Source organism: Eretmochelys imbricata, chromosome 8, assembly GCF_965152235.1.
Source record: "Eretmochelys imbricata isolate rEreImb1 chromosome 8, rEreImb1.hap1, whole genome shotgun sequence".
In the NCBI taxonomy this organism is placed as follows: Eukaryota; Metazoa; Chordata; order Testudines; family Cheloniidae; genus Eretmochelys; species Eretmochelys imbricata.
Window position 1 is genome coordinate 53,285,507 of NC_135579.1, and position 14,529 is coordinate 53,300,035.

Sequence of the window (14,529 nt, forward strand, 5' to 3'; positions counted from 1 at the left end):
TCCGGTGGAGCGCGGGTCTGCTGCTTTATCTCGGCGTTTACCTTTCTGCCACACATCCCTCTCCGCCGGAGAACTGGCACAATTTAGAGGGGGGGGTGATAGAGCGGCTCCGGAAATGGACAGGTCTACTCCGGTGCCTCTCCCTTCGAGGGAGGGCACTGGTGCTTAATCAACTAGTCCTGTCCATGCTCTGGTACTGGCTCAACACCCTGGTCCCGGCCCCAGGTTTCCTGGCCAACCTCCAGACATCGATTCTGGAGTTCTTCTGGTCAGGACTGCACTGGGTCTCTGCAGGGGTTCTCCATCTACCCCTGGAGGAGGGGGGGCAGGGCCTGAAGTGTCTCCACACTCAGGTCCATGTCTTCCGCCTCCAGGCCCTGCAGAGGCTCGTTTATAGTGCAGGTAGTCCGGCGTGGAGCATACTGGTGCACGCCTTCCTGCACCGCTTCTGAGGGCTCTGATATGACCAGCAGTTCCTTTAGCTCCATCCAAGAGGTCTTCTGCAAGACCTCTCTGGGCTGCTGGTCTTCTACCAGGACCTCCTCCGGACCTGGAAACTGTTTACAGCGACCAGGTCTGTGGCAGCCTCCGTGGGGGAAGATCTCCTTGCGAGCCCCTGCTACACAACCCCCAGCTCCGCGTGCAGGTGGCGGAGTCCCCGTTGGTGTGCCAGAGGTTGGTCCTGGCAGAAGTCACAAGGGTCGGAGACCTCCTGGACTACGACCGGGGAGACTGGCTGGATCCCCTGATGCTCGCTCAGCGCATGGGGCTCTCCAGACCTCGTACTCCCCGGCGCGTACTTCAGGAAGTGAAGGCTGCTTTGCCACCCGATGCTCGGGTTTACCTCGACGGGGTCCTGCACAAGGGCGCACCCCATCCACCCTCAACCCCAGGCCCGCCGGACCTTTTCATTGGGCTTCTGCCCTGTGGACCCAACCGACCCACTCACCCCTTCACTGTGAGCCGGCTGCACGAGCTGCAGCCGGTCTGCTTCCAGACCGCACCAAGGAAACATCTATACACGATCGTGCTCCACATCCTTCACACCCTCACCCTTGTGTCCCACCCCGATACAAAATGGCGGGACCTCCTGCCACCTTTGGAGGGTGAGGAGCCCCGGTGGGCCAGCCTATATTCCACCTTGGTCCCGATGCCTGTGGGGGATATCAGTTGGCAGCTCCTTCACGGAGCCATGAGCACAGGCGTGTTCTTGGTGCGGTTCACCTCTATCCCAACACCTGCCCCTTTTGCGGCGTGAGGGAAACCGTGGCACACACATATTTGGAGTGTGCCAGGCTGCAGTCCTTATTTTGGTTCCTCACCAATATTTTATTACAGTTTTGGTTGCACTTTTCCCCTCACCTTCTTATTGATGCACTCCCTATCCGTGGCCCCACAAAGTCATGGGATCTCCTGGTCAACCTTCTCTTGGCCCTAGCTAAAATGGCCATCTATAAAACCAGAATGAGGAGGTTGGCCGATTGAGTCTCCTGTGACTGTGGGGCCTATTTCCGATCCTTGGTCCGTTCACGTGTCCAGGCAGAGTTCCTCTGGGCGGCATCCACTGACTCCCTTGACACCTTTGAGGAGCAGTGGGCGCTGTCTGGGGTTCTCTGCTCGGTGTCCCCATCCGGTTCCCTTCATTTGACCCTTTGACCACACTCCTGTCCCTGTTATTTCATTCGTTGTCCCCTGGATTTATTTGGTGTCCAGGTCCTGTGGATCCCCCTCTTAAGCTGAGGGGGGGATCCTTTAGTAGTGTGCGGGCTTTGCCCACCCACTTCCCAGATCCCAATAGGATCACTCTCCTGTAGCCATCTGGCCTGACCCTGTCACAGTCTAAAGTTCTGTCTCAAATCCCATGCAAACTAGGACAGGAAGTATTTATTGATCTTTCACCATGGTTCCTGAATATTACAGGTTGTTAGAGCAAAGGGTGATATGCAAGTAATCCCACAAGTAGAATACAGCAGTTATATTCGGTACTTGGGTATATTGAGGATCAAGGCCTGTATGTAATTTGTCTTAAAATATAAAGGAATAAAATTGGTTCAGAAAAATCTGTAAACTTCTTAAAAAAAAAAAAAAAAAAAGATAAAGCCCTTTCCTTACATTTTGAAATGAGCACTTTATGAACTCCCAAAAATCTGTTTTTTAATCTGCAAAAAGAAAAGGAGTACTTGTGGCACCTTGGAGACTAACCAATTTATTTGAGCATAAGCTTTCGTGAGCTACAGCTCACTTCATCGGATGCATACTGGGGAAACTGCAGAAGACATTATATACACAGAGACCATGAAACAATACCTCCTCCCACCCCACTCTCCTGCTGGTAATAGCTTATCTAAAGTGATCACTCTCCTTACAATGTGTATGATAATCAAGTTGGGACATTTCCAGCACAAATCCAGGTTTTCTCACCCTCTGCCCCCGACCCCCACAAACTCACTCTCCTGCTGGTAATAGCCCATCCAAAATGACCACTCTCTTTACAACATGTATGATAATCAAGGTGGGCCATTTCCAGCAAATATCCAGGTTTTCTCACCCCCCACCCTTTTTCCAAAAACAACACACACAAAGACAGGTTTCAGAGTAACAGCCGTGTTAGTCTGTATTCGCAAAAAGAAAAGGAGTACTTGTGGCACCTTAGAGACTAACCAATTTATTTGAGCATGAGCTTTCGTGAGCTACAGCTCACTTCATCAGATGCATACCGTGGAAACTGCAGCAGACTTTATATATACACAGAGAATATGAAACAATACCTCCTCCCACCCCACTGTCCTGCTGGTAATAGCTTATCTAAAGTAATCGTCAGGTTAGGCCATTTCCAGCACAAATCCAGGTTTTCTCACCCTCCACCCCCCCACACAAATTCACTCTCCTGCTGGTGATAGCCCATCCAAAGTGACAACTCTTTACACAATGTGCATGATAATCATGCACATTGTGTAAAGAGTTGTCACTTTGGATGGGCTATCACCAGCAGGAGAGTGAATTTGTGTTATCATGCACATTGTGTAAAGAGTTGTCACTTTGGATGGGCTATCACCAGCAGGAGAGTGAATTTGTGTGGGGGGGTGGAGGGTGAGAAAACCTGGATTTGTGCTGGAAATGGCCTAACCTGAAGATTACTTTAGATAAGCTATTACCAGCAGGACAGTGGGGTGGGAGGAGGTATTGTTTCATATTCTCTGTGTATATATAAAGTCTGCTGCAGTTTCCACGGTATGCATCTGATGAAGTGAGCTGTAGCTCACGAAAGCTCATGCTCAAATAAATTGGTTAGTCTCTAAGGTGCCACAAGTACTCCTTTTCTTTTTGCGAACACACACAAACTCACTCTCCTGCTGGTAATAGCTTATCCAAAGTGACCACTCTCCCTACAATGTGTATGAAAATCAAGGTGGGCCATTTCCAGCACAAATCCAGATTTTCTCACCCCCCAAAACACACTCACTCACTCACTTGCTGGTAATAGTTAATCCAAACTGACCACTCTCCTTACAATGTGTAAGACGTTCTGGTTAAACTTGGATTTATGCTGGAAATGGCCAACCTTGATTATCATACACATTGTAAGGAGAGTGATCACTTTAGATAAGCTATTACCAGCAGGAGAATGGGGTGGGAGGAGGTATTGTTTCATGGTCTCTGTGTATATAATGTCTTCTGCAGTTTCCACAGTATGCATCCGATGAAGTGAGCTGTAGCTCACGAAAGCTTATGCTCAAATAAATTGGTTAGTCTCTAAGGTGCCACAAGTACTCCTTTTCTTTTTGCGAATACAGACTAACACGGCTGTTACTCTGAAACCTGTCATTTTTTAATCTGGTCTTTGTAGGTGCTCATGCAGCTATTGCAACCCGATGTTAGAAATTCTGAGGTGTTATATTTGTAAGAAATCTTTTCCGTATTTCTCTGTTCCACTACCTGGTGAATCTGTGATTGGAGACAGTTTTGTTTTAAATCAAAACCAAGTAAAAGTACAATAAAACTAAAAACCTGGTGAAAAAAACTCTTAAAAGTCTCTTACAGGTAAATGAACAATTGCTATACAAACGTTAGCTGCAGAAGGAGAACCAGGGTAAAAACAATAAATAACAAGAAATAAATTTAGGTCTGGTTCTCATATGGGGAAGTTTGCCCATGTCTAAATCAGTTTAGAAACTGATTTAGTCAAATCAATGCAACACTTATGTGGATGCTTTATTTCAGTTTAAGAAGCTATAGATTGATTTTAACTTAAATTGGTCAGGAATTGGTGAATAAGTGTTTCCACAAAAGAGGGCTGTATTGATTTAATTAAATTAGTTTCAAAACAGATTTAGTTAAATCAGTATAAATCTCTTGTGTAGACAAACCTTAGGTAACTGGGAGACTTAAATACTGACAATCATATATATTATACTTAATATGGCATGTGTCTAGCTAGCTCTGGTGATCATCTCTACCTTACTAGAAAATCTTATTTTAGGGTCCCAGAGTCTTCTATCTGGAGAAGGAAGATGGAAGAGAGTGCCAAGTTTAACCTCTATGTGTTGTATTTTCTCTGCATGAAGCCCATAGCCATCAGTGGTTGTACAAATGGTATTGAAGAATTAATCCCATAAACGTGAAAGTTAGTGATGGGATTGGCTCTGCTTCTCCTTGGTCATTTGGCAGGTATCCTTGCTCTGTGTTGAACAAGTAAGCTGACCTGTCCTATTTTGCTCTTTGTTTCTCAGGCATATTACTATTGTGCCATTGTGGAGGATGTAATCCTGCGCTTTGCCTGGACCATCCAGATCTCCCTCACTTCCATGCAAATCTTTCCTTATGCTGGGGACATCATCTCTACTGTCTTTGCACCACTCGAGGTTTTCCGGTAAGGTGGCTCAGCTAAACAGTATTTCAAACTGCTTGTATATCCCTTTTGTTTTACAACTAATAACACCAGAAAGGTGGGGAAGTCCCTGGCTTTCCACAGGCTCCTGGAGCTGTTGTTTGAAAAGCCACAAACTAATGAAAACACAAAGCACCAAGACTCAGAATATGCACTAAGCTGAGCAAATTGCTGGCTGAAAGAGTGCTATGGAATCTTTCACTGACCCATCTGGGATTCAGAGACCTCTGAAAACACATAGGTCTGACTGTAGGCAGGCCTGAGACCTGGGTTCTACCTCACTGTGTTCTATTTGCTAGGGGCCAAGGTCTTGCCTGAGTTTATTGCAGGAATTTAGCAAGCTCACATTTTAAGCATTTTCACTGGTAAAAATTATTGAAATGTCACTTCAAGGCTAAATTTACAGATTTTCCCAAATCCCTTCTGCTTTTGCAAATGATTAAAAAATGGACTTCTTATTGTGATCAGGCACTTCCAGAGCATTAATGCTGTCTGCTTTTTTGTGTTATATCAGGAATCACATGTCTGCTTGAGATGAGCAAAACAGCTTGCTTTTGAATCTCACTGTGTGGGGGGTTTTATTTGTATTTATTTTTCCTAATAGATAATCCTTGGGCTACCTTGACACCAGCCATGCTGGGGTAATCCTCGCTGTTAAAACTATGAATGATTCCACCAAAACTGTGTGCTTCCCTGGAAAAGTCCATCAATCTACTGCTGTGAAGTAATGTAGCAGGTTGCTCCTTGTTAGTCATTCACCTTCCTGGCCATCTACTTCTCTCCAACCTGTAAATTTACAGGGCCTTGCCCTCACAGGGGCTATGTGTAATCCTTGGGAAGTGTACGCAGTAGCATCTATGGGCTGCATCACTACTTTGCCAAAAATTGGTGAGAGCTGTGAAACCAGTACTTAGTTTTTATATTATTCCTTTTCTCCTTCCCTCTCTCCTTCCAGGCGGTTTGTGTGGAATTTCTTCCGTCTGGAGAATGAGCATCTGAACAACTGTGGTGAGTTCCGTGCTGTCCGGGACATCTCAGTGGCACCAATGAATGCTGATGATCAGACGCTACTAGAGCAGATGATGGACCAGGAAGATGGTGTCCGAAACCGCCAGAAGAACAAGGTGTGGAAGCGTAGCCAGAGCGTGTCCCTGCGCCGACCTAATCTTTCTTCACAGTATGTATTGCTTTGTCCTCTTGCACAACAAAATTTGAAGGGATTAATTTATTAATAAGTGTTTGAAGTGCCATGTTGGCATGAAGTGCCATAACTCTAAATAGTTTGAAAAGAAAGGACTGACCTGGCTAGTAAATAAATACATTGGAATTTTTATCCTCTCACGCCAAGTCTCTGTAGCATTGAATCAGTGTGCTTTGTTCAGTAAGGTTGACTAACCAAGTGAACTTTTGTCAGGTACAGAGTTCTGTTTAGATAAACACATTTAAGACACAGTTTATCCCTCAGCAAGGTATGTCATAAGATAAGCTGTGTGTGTGTGAAGCACAGTGACAGATTTATATAAAAATCTTCCTATTGTATTTTCCACTGTATGCATCTGATGAAGTGGGCTTTAGCCCACAAAAGCTTATGCCCAAATAAATGTGTTAGTCTCTAAGGTGCCACAAGTCCTCCTCATTCTTTTTGCTAAAATAGTAAAGATACCAATGATAGACGCATTCAATAACTAGACTATGAAAAAAAGTGTATAACTATGCTGAAAATAGCCACCCCCCAAAACTGGCAGATTACCCCCCACACACACACACACGAATTCCTCAAAAGCATCCACCGGCAAAAACAAAAGTCAGTGCCTGTGATAAAGGTTATTCTAGTTTCATTCCCAGCCTAAAAAAATTTGTTTACATTTTGTGTCCCTTGTTTGCTGTATTGTAACTAACCAGTGGAGGGCACTGTTAACCTGCTGAATTTAGCTGTATCAGAAAGGTGAGCATGGGAGGAAGAAAGGTATCTGTCATCCCTCTCTATTTTTATAGGGTGATCTTCCCATCCTGGGCGGGAGGGGAGAGTATGAATTACCACGTCTATAGTAGTCTGCTGGCCCAGACATTACCTGTGTAGGGAATATGTTTGACAGAGTGTATTTATCTTATCTGTATATTCTAGTAATGTCTTCCTTCCCCTCAGTGAGTATTTTTGTTTGCTTGTTTGTTTTTTCCCAGATCCAAGCCTCGTGACACCAAGATATTGATCGAGGACACAGATGACGAAGCAAACACATGAAACGTCCACAGATTCTAGTTCCACATCCCTTATTTTCTTGCTCTACTACCCTTTCCCAGACCAATCCAACCTCTGGTGCAGTTCCAGCTGAAAACAGGAGAAAACACTGAACACATTTTCCGAGCTCTTCCGGACCGGATCCTATGGACTCCAACAAGCTCACTGTGTTTCTTTTCTTCTGGTTTAATTTTCATTTTCTACTTTTAAAATAAATATTTACTTCGTTTTGCCAATCAGAGGACAGTTAAGGAAAGAAGTATCTAAGAATTGTTTACAATCACAACAAGGACACAAAACCCTATCTGGATGAAGAACAAGCATCATAGGGACTCCCTGATGGGACAGCACTGAGAATATACTCTGCTTCTGCTTGGCCCAGTTTCGACTGGTTTAAACCGGACTTGGGTTTTTAAATTTGTGTTTTGTTTTTTTCTTTCCTTCATATCCAGCGCTGAGGCACTGGCTGCACTTGCCGGTAAAGTGCACTTAGAGCAGTACCTTCATTCACGAAGCTACTTTTTAATTTGATGTAATTTTTCTTATAATTTTTTTGGAAATACGATGTATTTGTTGCTTACAGTTTTCACATTATTTATGAAACTTAACCATATGAGAATGATTTTTTGAGTCCTGTGCAATGAAGGCGATAACAGTAAAACAAGGCAGGGGGATGTAGATCTGGATCGCTTTTGTGAGGGTTATGCCCTGCGAATACCTCTTTCATGAGATAATTTGCACCAGTTTGACCCTTTTTCTCTTCAGTTTAGTTTTATTTATAAACCAAAGTTTTTCTTTCTGGTTTTAGTTGCTGCTGCTGCTTCAGAAGCCTGAGCATGTTTCACATACCGGTTCATGGTCATCTTTCCATGTGGCCATGCAAAGATGCAAATGATTCTGAGAATTTTTTTTAAAAGAGAGTTGTAATAAATCTTGCCACAAGGCCAAACACCCAGGCAAAAAAAGGGGAGTTGGTGTTTAGGTTAACAACTGTTTTTTCAAAGCCTTAATCTTCATGAGATAAGGTGAGAGTACTGTCCACCCCGTTAAATAGGAGCTTTCCCATTGTTCCACCTCCGCTAACTACAGCAAAAATAAAAGTGGATGAGATGAGGACATGATCTTTCCCATGTCTGGGAGGGGGGCGTTGTTACATGTTTTGATTCATAGGTGGCTACACTTCAGAGAATTGGCACCCCTGACCCAGTTTGCTGTGGGGCAAGGAGGTGGTTGTGTGTTGGCCATAGGGTAGGGAAGTTGGTATTAAATTAGAAGTCTTTAATGACATTTTATTTTATGTGTCTTGCCAGGCTTTGGCAAAGTGTTCTCTACCAGTCACTTCCTGAGCACACCTTCAGGTTGCTTTGTTTCTTTCCCGTCCTTTGCACCCTCTCCTCAGTGTAATCTAAAACCAGTTAAGTGGTAGGTCAGTCTTGCACTGGAGTGTGAATGATCATACTCAGCAGGCTAGGGTTTAAGGACATCATACTGCTTAGCAATTTCAGTAGAAATGATAAGGCCAGCTTAATAAGCTTTGTATATTTTGATATCACCACCCCCCCTCTTAGAGAGCAGCATGAGTGTTTGAGAGGGCCATGCCCTACACCACTGCCAGCTTTAATGCTTGCAGAAAACTTCAATGTTTAATATTAATAAAATCTTATTTGTGCCTTGCTTTATTGCGTGTAAGGTTAACACCAGGGACTGGGGGAAGCTGCTTCAGTTCCCTTTAATCCTATCCTTAACCCAAGGCTCAACTTTACAGCAGGGACTGTTGAAGACTTTGCATCTTTTTCTTATGGGCATGGTCACTGTTTTTGCTGCTCTGTGTCCTTGTTTTTAACCACTCTTCCATGTATCCCAAGTACTCTCTTAGTTCTTTGGCAGTTCCAGTAGCTAGGTATATACAGTTATTGTTCAGACTCCAAGTGGCAGATCAACACCCTCAACTAAGTAGGAACCATTTTTGACTTCTGTCCCTTGTTTTGTATTTACATTTCTAGCAGTCAGATGCTAGGAATCCCTGCTCAGCTGCTGTTAAATAATTTTTCTTTCTTTAGCCAATCATATGGCTTCTTCCATATGGCTGGTGTGCTGCTTTTTCTTAGTTTGCCCATTGTGCCTCTTGCCCAGAGGAATTGAAGAAGGAAACGTAATTGTATTCATTTAGCTTAAATAGGGCAAAATAACTTTATCATACATTGGTGGTAGTGAACTGGTGCCCCTTGACAGAGTAAGCATTATCTCAATTATCAGCACTGTCATATTGCACCCTGAACTTATCAAGAAACTGCTGAGCTGCCAGGAAAGGCCTCAGCACTACCACTGATCTACTGAAAGTGATAGTGTCATTCCGGTGGAATAGATGATTTGTGTATTGTTATTTCTCCACCAACATGACCAGGGCTAGCTGCTATTTCAGCACCAGCCCATTCTGGTGAGAAAAATCTGAACAATACAGACTAACCCAGAATTCTGTCGTTGATCCTTTTGGTGCCCAGGAGTCTGACTCCCCTGATCTTGACTCACTGATGCTTCTTGTTCAGATGCTGACAGATGCACCTGTCCAGCAGGAAGTGGAGTTTGAGATGGAAAGCTCTCTAAAGTATTTCAGTCCACTATTTTGCATTTCAGTGGTTTTTGCTGTATTCGCAATGTTTGATTCCACACGAAACAGAGAGCTCATTCTCCTGGGAGGTAACTATGATACTCCAGCTAATAACAATTGGAATATCATCAGCAACTAAAACTGTCAGAGAATAGCAATGCCATACATGTCAGTGGGCAGTTTAAAAAGAGTAGCAGCCAAACCAAGGGGCACAACCTGAACTAATAGTGTCATTACTTAAGGAAGCATTGCTTTAAAAAGGGAAGGGTTGGGGCTTACTGATAGCACTCTCTTGTCAAAGGAATGGAAAGTATCATTGCGGCAATTAGGGCATCTGAAAATATTTTATAACTTGGTACAGAGAGCTCTTAAAGTATCACGGAACAAGTAGAAGCAAGTGAAACATTGTGAATGAGTTTCTGAGCTCAGCTAGGAGAATCGAACATGTTTTGGTCAGTCTGCCTCTGACATGAGTGGTACTGCATGAGCCGATTGGCTTAAAATTTAAACCCATGGAAGGATCAAGTCAATAAGAACTGAGATCTTGGTCAGTTTTTTTCTGCAACGTATCAAAACTCTGGAGGAAGAGAGAATTTTGTTCTGTTTGTCAGTATACTGCTCTCACCTTCTTCCTCTTCCCACCCTGCAGAAGAGCACTCTGTTTTGGGCTATGTTTTTCCTGCCAAAAAAGTTGGGTTTTTTTACAGTGAGACAACTAATTGATGTTAGCTAACTTGGTGTAAAAATGCCTGTTTTATGACCACGAAGATAGCCTGTGTAATGAAGGTGTCTGTACACTTGGGTCAGGATCCCTGACCCCCCCAGCATCATGCTCCAAAAGAACCCAGTTTCCAGAATCACTGTACTGCCTGGTGCTGCAAGGGTTTGTATTCTGTGACTACACAGATTGATTTCTGAGCCATTCAGAATATAGCTCCACTCCGGAGTTAGTTCTCAAAACCTGTCTGGTTCCATCTCTGAACATACAGTGATATCTGGCCAGTTAAATGAGATATAATCGAGCAGAGCAACTAGTGAAAGAAATATAACCACCTCTCCTGCTGAGTGGTCTGCAAAATGAGAAAATGAGAGAAGATGTCTTCTCTCTGGTGGTCACACTTCATGAATGACCTTTGCAAATATAACGGAATGGGTATTTGTAAAAATACTGCTGTAGAATACTAGTATTACTAAATGCAGAATGCGCAGTGAAAGGAGAACAGGAACTGGGTTTTTTATCTAGTGGATTGCCTCAAACTCTCAGATGGGATAGCAGGAGAGCCATGAACCTGTTCTCAACTTTGTTAAGCAAAAGTTGGAAAATGCCCATCATCTTCCTATTTTATAGCACCTATGTTTGCGTTTCCTTTGATCTCTCTGGGTTCTCTCCTTCCCTTATTTGATATCTTAAAGGGTGCTCTTCTGCTGGAATTGAGACCTACCCAGTGGTTCTGCTTTGTATTCACCTGAGCTTAGAGTGGATGGTATTTGTCTCACCACTGGATTGTTTTTTTTAAATGGAGATTTTTCCCCACCCCTGTAGTTTAGAAGTTCCAATTGGCCACATTCATTCCCTGTTCAAAGGGATCTCCATCCCTCCCAGACATCTAAAGTTGCATGGGGATTGTCAGGCAATGTTAATCAGGCAGATCTGTTCCCAGGCTGTCGAGATATTGACCACTGTGAATCCACACTGATCTCTAATTCCCTGGGACTTTCCTCCAGCTTCTGACTGTACTATATGAAAATGACATTTTGATCACTGGCATGTGCTCATCACAAATCGTAGATCTTTTTCTATACTTTCCTGATAGGCCAGAATCCCTTTGCTGTGTTCCATAGATGAATTTCATCCAAGCGGAGGAAGGCAACTGGAAGAAGAAGAAAAAAAAAAAAACCAGTGGATTCTCTGCATAGAACTTCACAGAGCAAAGCTTAGTGAACTAGGGCAGAAATCGTGGGGGAGAGTGTGCCTATCAGGCTCATTCTCTACTAACTTTACTGCTACCTTTCCCTTCATATTCTCCTGCTTTCTTATGGCTGTATCCTGAATGTCTCAATATATTCATACTTCTGAAATTCAGATACATTTTGGAGGCAAATTTGCTTGCCCTGTGCCTTCCCCTATCCTACTTCCTCTGTTTCTTCAGTATCACTGTTTATATCATGTTATGAAGAGCAATACAGAGGAAGAGACAGAAGCTTTCTGCATAGAACTACAGGCAGAAGTTCCCGCTGTGGTGCAGTGAGACTGAGCCATCCTCTGAAAAAGGAAGCTCTTCATGCTACTATTCTGTCACCTCCTGTTGGCTGCTCTGATTCGTCCAGGTACCCCTTAGCTGCTGCTTCCTACAGGCCAAAATGAACAAATTCTCTTTCCTTCTTCTCCCCTCCGTATGTCTGCCAGCCTTGTGCAAGGAATCATCTGTTCAAGACATGCCTCCTCTCAGAATTTATCCTTCAGTCTTTGCCTCTGGACAAAGGGGAGAGGAAGAATGCACTGGGCTTCATAGTTTTCTGTATTGCCCATAGGAGGCTTCTGTGTCTGGGATCACACATCTTCACAGCAATGTGTCTGCAAAGGGGGATGGAGGATTCATTATTGGAGGATTCATTATTTTGGGCTGCTGCACTAGTTGTGCCTGTGTAATATCCTGGGGGTGGTTTACCATGAATCCTCAAGGAATGATGGGGATCAGGGCCAAAATTTTCAAACTTGAATACCCCAAGTGAGGCATCTGAGTCCACGTTTGGGCATCTGAATAAAAGGGGCCTGGTTTTCCAAGGTGCTGAGCAGTCACAGCTTGTTGCTCATTGTTTCTGCAAACCAGATGACTCTCTTTTAAGTGCCTAATTTTAGGCACCCAAGTTTGAAAATCTCTTGCCCATTTTGGTGATTTAGCAAGGCCTACCTTGAAGAGTTTAGCTGACTTTAGCTCTGCTGAGCACAAGACCAACTTGACTAGGAAGCGGATTGAGTGTCTGAACTATAGTGCTTAGGTCAGGGCTTCACACCAGCCCGATTCCTCCCCCGCACACACACACTTTTATCTCTTCCACGGCGGTTCTGAGTCACTCCAAGCGGGAGAGAGCTGTTCTGCCTTAAGCATTATTTCTGGAAGGCTACTGATTTATTTTGCTCACTGAAAAAGAGGGGATCAGGACTCCTTGTGGAAGGGTGGAGAATCATTATACTAACTTCAGATGTAATCAGACTCTCAATTGTAGATCGTTAAATCAAACCCCGCCTCTGTAACATCATGACATCTGTGTGACTTGGGTCCCAAAAATGACTCTGCATACTTTGGGGCAAATATGTAGACCTGCCACAACAGGGATTTAACCCAGAACTGGATCAAACTGCTACTCTAGTTTACCCATGGGATTTCAGTCCCCACCACAACTTAATGGGAAAATCACCAGAGTGACACGAGAAATGCGGATTTCTCTGGGGGAAAGGGGCCTTTAATATTGGGTAAATCCTGGGACCAGTTCCTCGTCCCTGCAGCCCAGACAAGTGTGATGTTGCTCTGGTCTGTGTACATCTCACAGTAGCATCAGTGTGTTGGTGGTCAGGGACTTACTGGAAATCCTGGGGCTGTAATAAGGCCATAAAATATAATCCTTTTGAGTTCTTAAAACAAAATTGTATGAGCCCTTTAGTACAGACAGTGAATCTCTTCAGCCTGTAACACTTTGTGGCTGTCAACTTCCTTACTATCTTGTCAATCCTTCTATCAAATAAACAGTATTTGGAAGGGACCTGGGGTAGAAATGTATTTGCTGCTTCAGAAATTTATCCTTGCCTCACTCCCATCTTTCTGTACACCCCTCACCCCTGCTGTGTTGGTCTAAATGATGATTATTCTATGAAGCCCTGAGCTGTAGATGTCAAAAGTAACTATGGAATGTGATTAGTCCTCTGTGGGTGCTTTCTTTCTTTCCTCCTTTCTCTTTTGCTATCTCCTTCTCCACTCTTCTTTTGGCTAAGTGGACAAGGTGAGGACAAAGAATTGCCGCTTGCTTGGACTCATGATGTATCTGTGACTGCGCTATTAGCTGTCTCCTTTTTCCTTCCCAAATGGATATAACATTTTTTAAGTGTGGAATACCCTTCTTGATAAGTAGGTTTTAAAAAAATGCACAATGTGGTACTGTTTCATAGTTTCTAGGTGGTTGTATAAAACAAAGTCAACTGTGGTTATGTGTTTTTAAAAGGAAAAAAAGTGATTGGTTACTAAATCTGTCCTTTTTTCATTATTACAAGCTCTTTGTTTTCCAATGATTGCATGGCTCCTTTGTCACTGGTGTGGTGTGTGTGTGTGTGTGTCCTTTTTCCTCTCTGGGCTGATGACCTTTTCATTTCTGAACATTGACACTGCCATTACTTGCTTAACTCACCTGTAGACTTACAAGCCAAACTGTGATGGGGCTGGGTTTCTGGGAAGGATGGCAAGTTTGTTTATTGGGGTCTCTTTAAAGAGAAAAGGAGGTCTGAAGCTAAAGATATGCAGGCTGCAAATGTTGGTCCTGAGTAGCTGTATGGGGGACTGTGAATAGCTTGTGACTTTAAAAAAACAAACAAAAAACCAAACCCTAACATTTACAACTCCTGTGCTTTACATTTTGAAGGCAACAGAAATGGCTAGAAATGTTTGAAAATAATCAGTTAAGATCACATCGACATTTAAAAGGTCCCACAGATCAGAAGGCCTGTGGCTACAAGCTTTGTGGGTGTGAAAGTCTGCCCCTGCATGAAGGAAAAAGGAGAAAGAGGCATAGCAAGTCATATGG

At 43.6% G+C, this 14,529-nt stretch overlaps 1 protein-coding gene across 2 annotated transcripts in view; it reads left to right on the forward strand.

Moving 5' to 3' along the window:
• Positions 1-14,299, forward strand: part of XPR1 (xenotropic and polytropic retrovirus receptor 1) — a 254,134-nt gene extending 239,835 nt beyond the window's left edge. The window contains exons 13-15 of one of the 2 annotated variants that reach the window (XM_077824124.1): positions 4,731-4,870; positions 5,844-6,065; positions 7,070-14,299. In XM_077824124.1, the coding sequence (XP_077680250.1) occupies positions 4,731-4,870; positions 5,844-6,065; positions 7,070-7,130 (423 nt within the window). In that variant the 3' untranslated portion in view covers positions 7,131-14,299. The remainder of the gene's footprint in view (positions 1-4,730; positions 4,871-5,843; positions 6,066-7,069) is intronic. The other variant, XM_077824125.1, reaches the window with a different exon arrangement.
• The last annotated feature ends 230 nt before the right edge of the window (positions 14,300-14,529 follow it).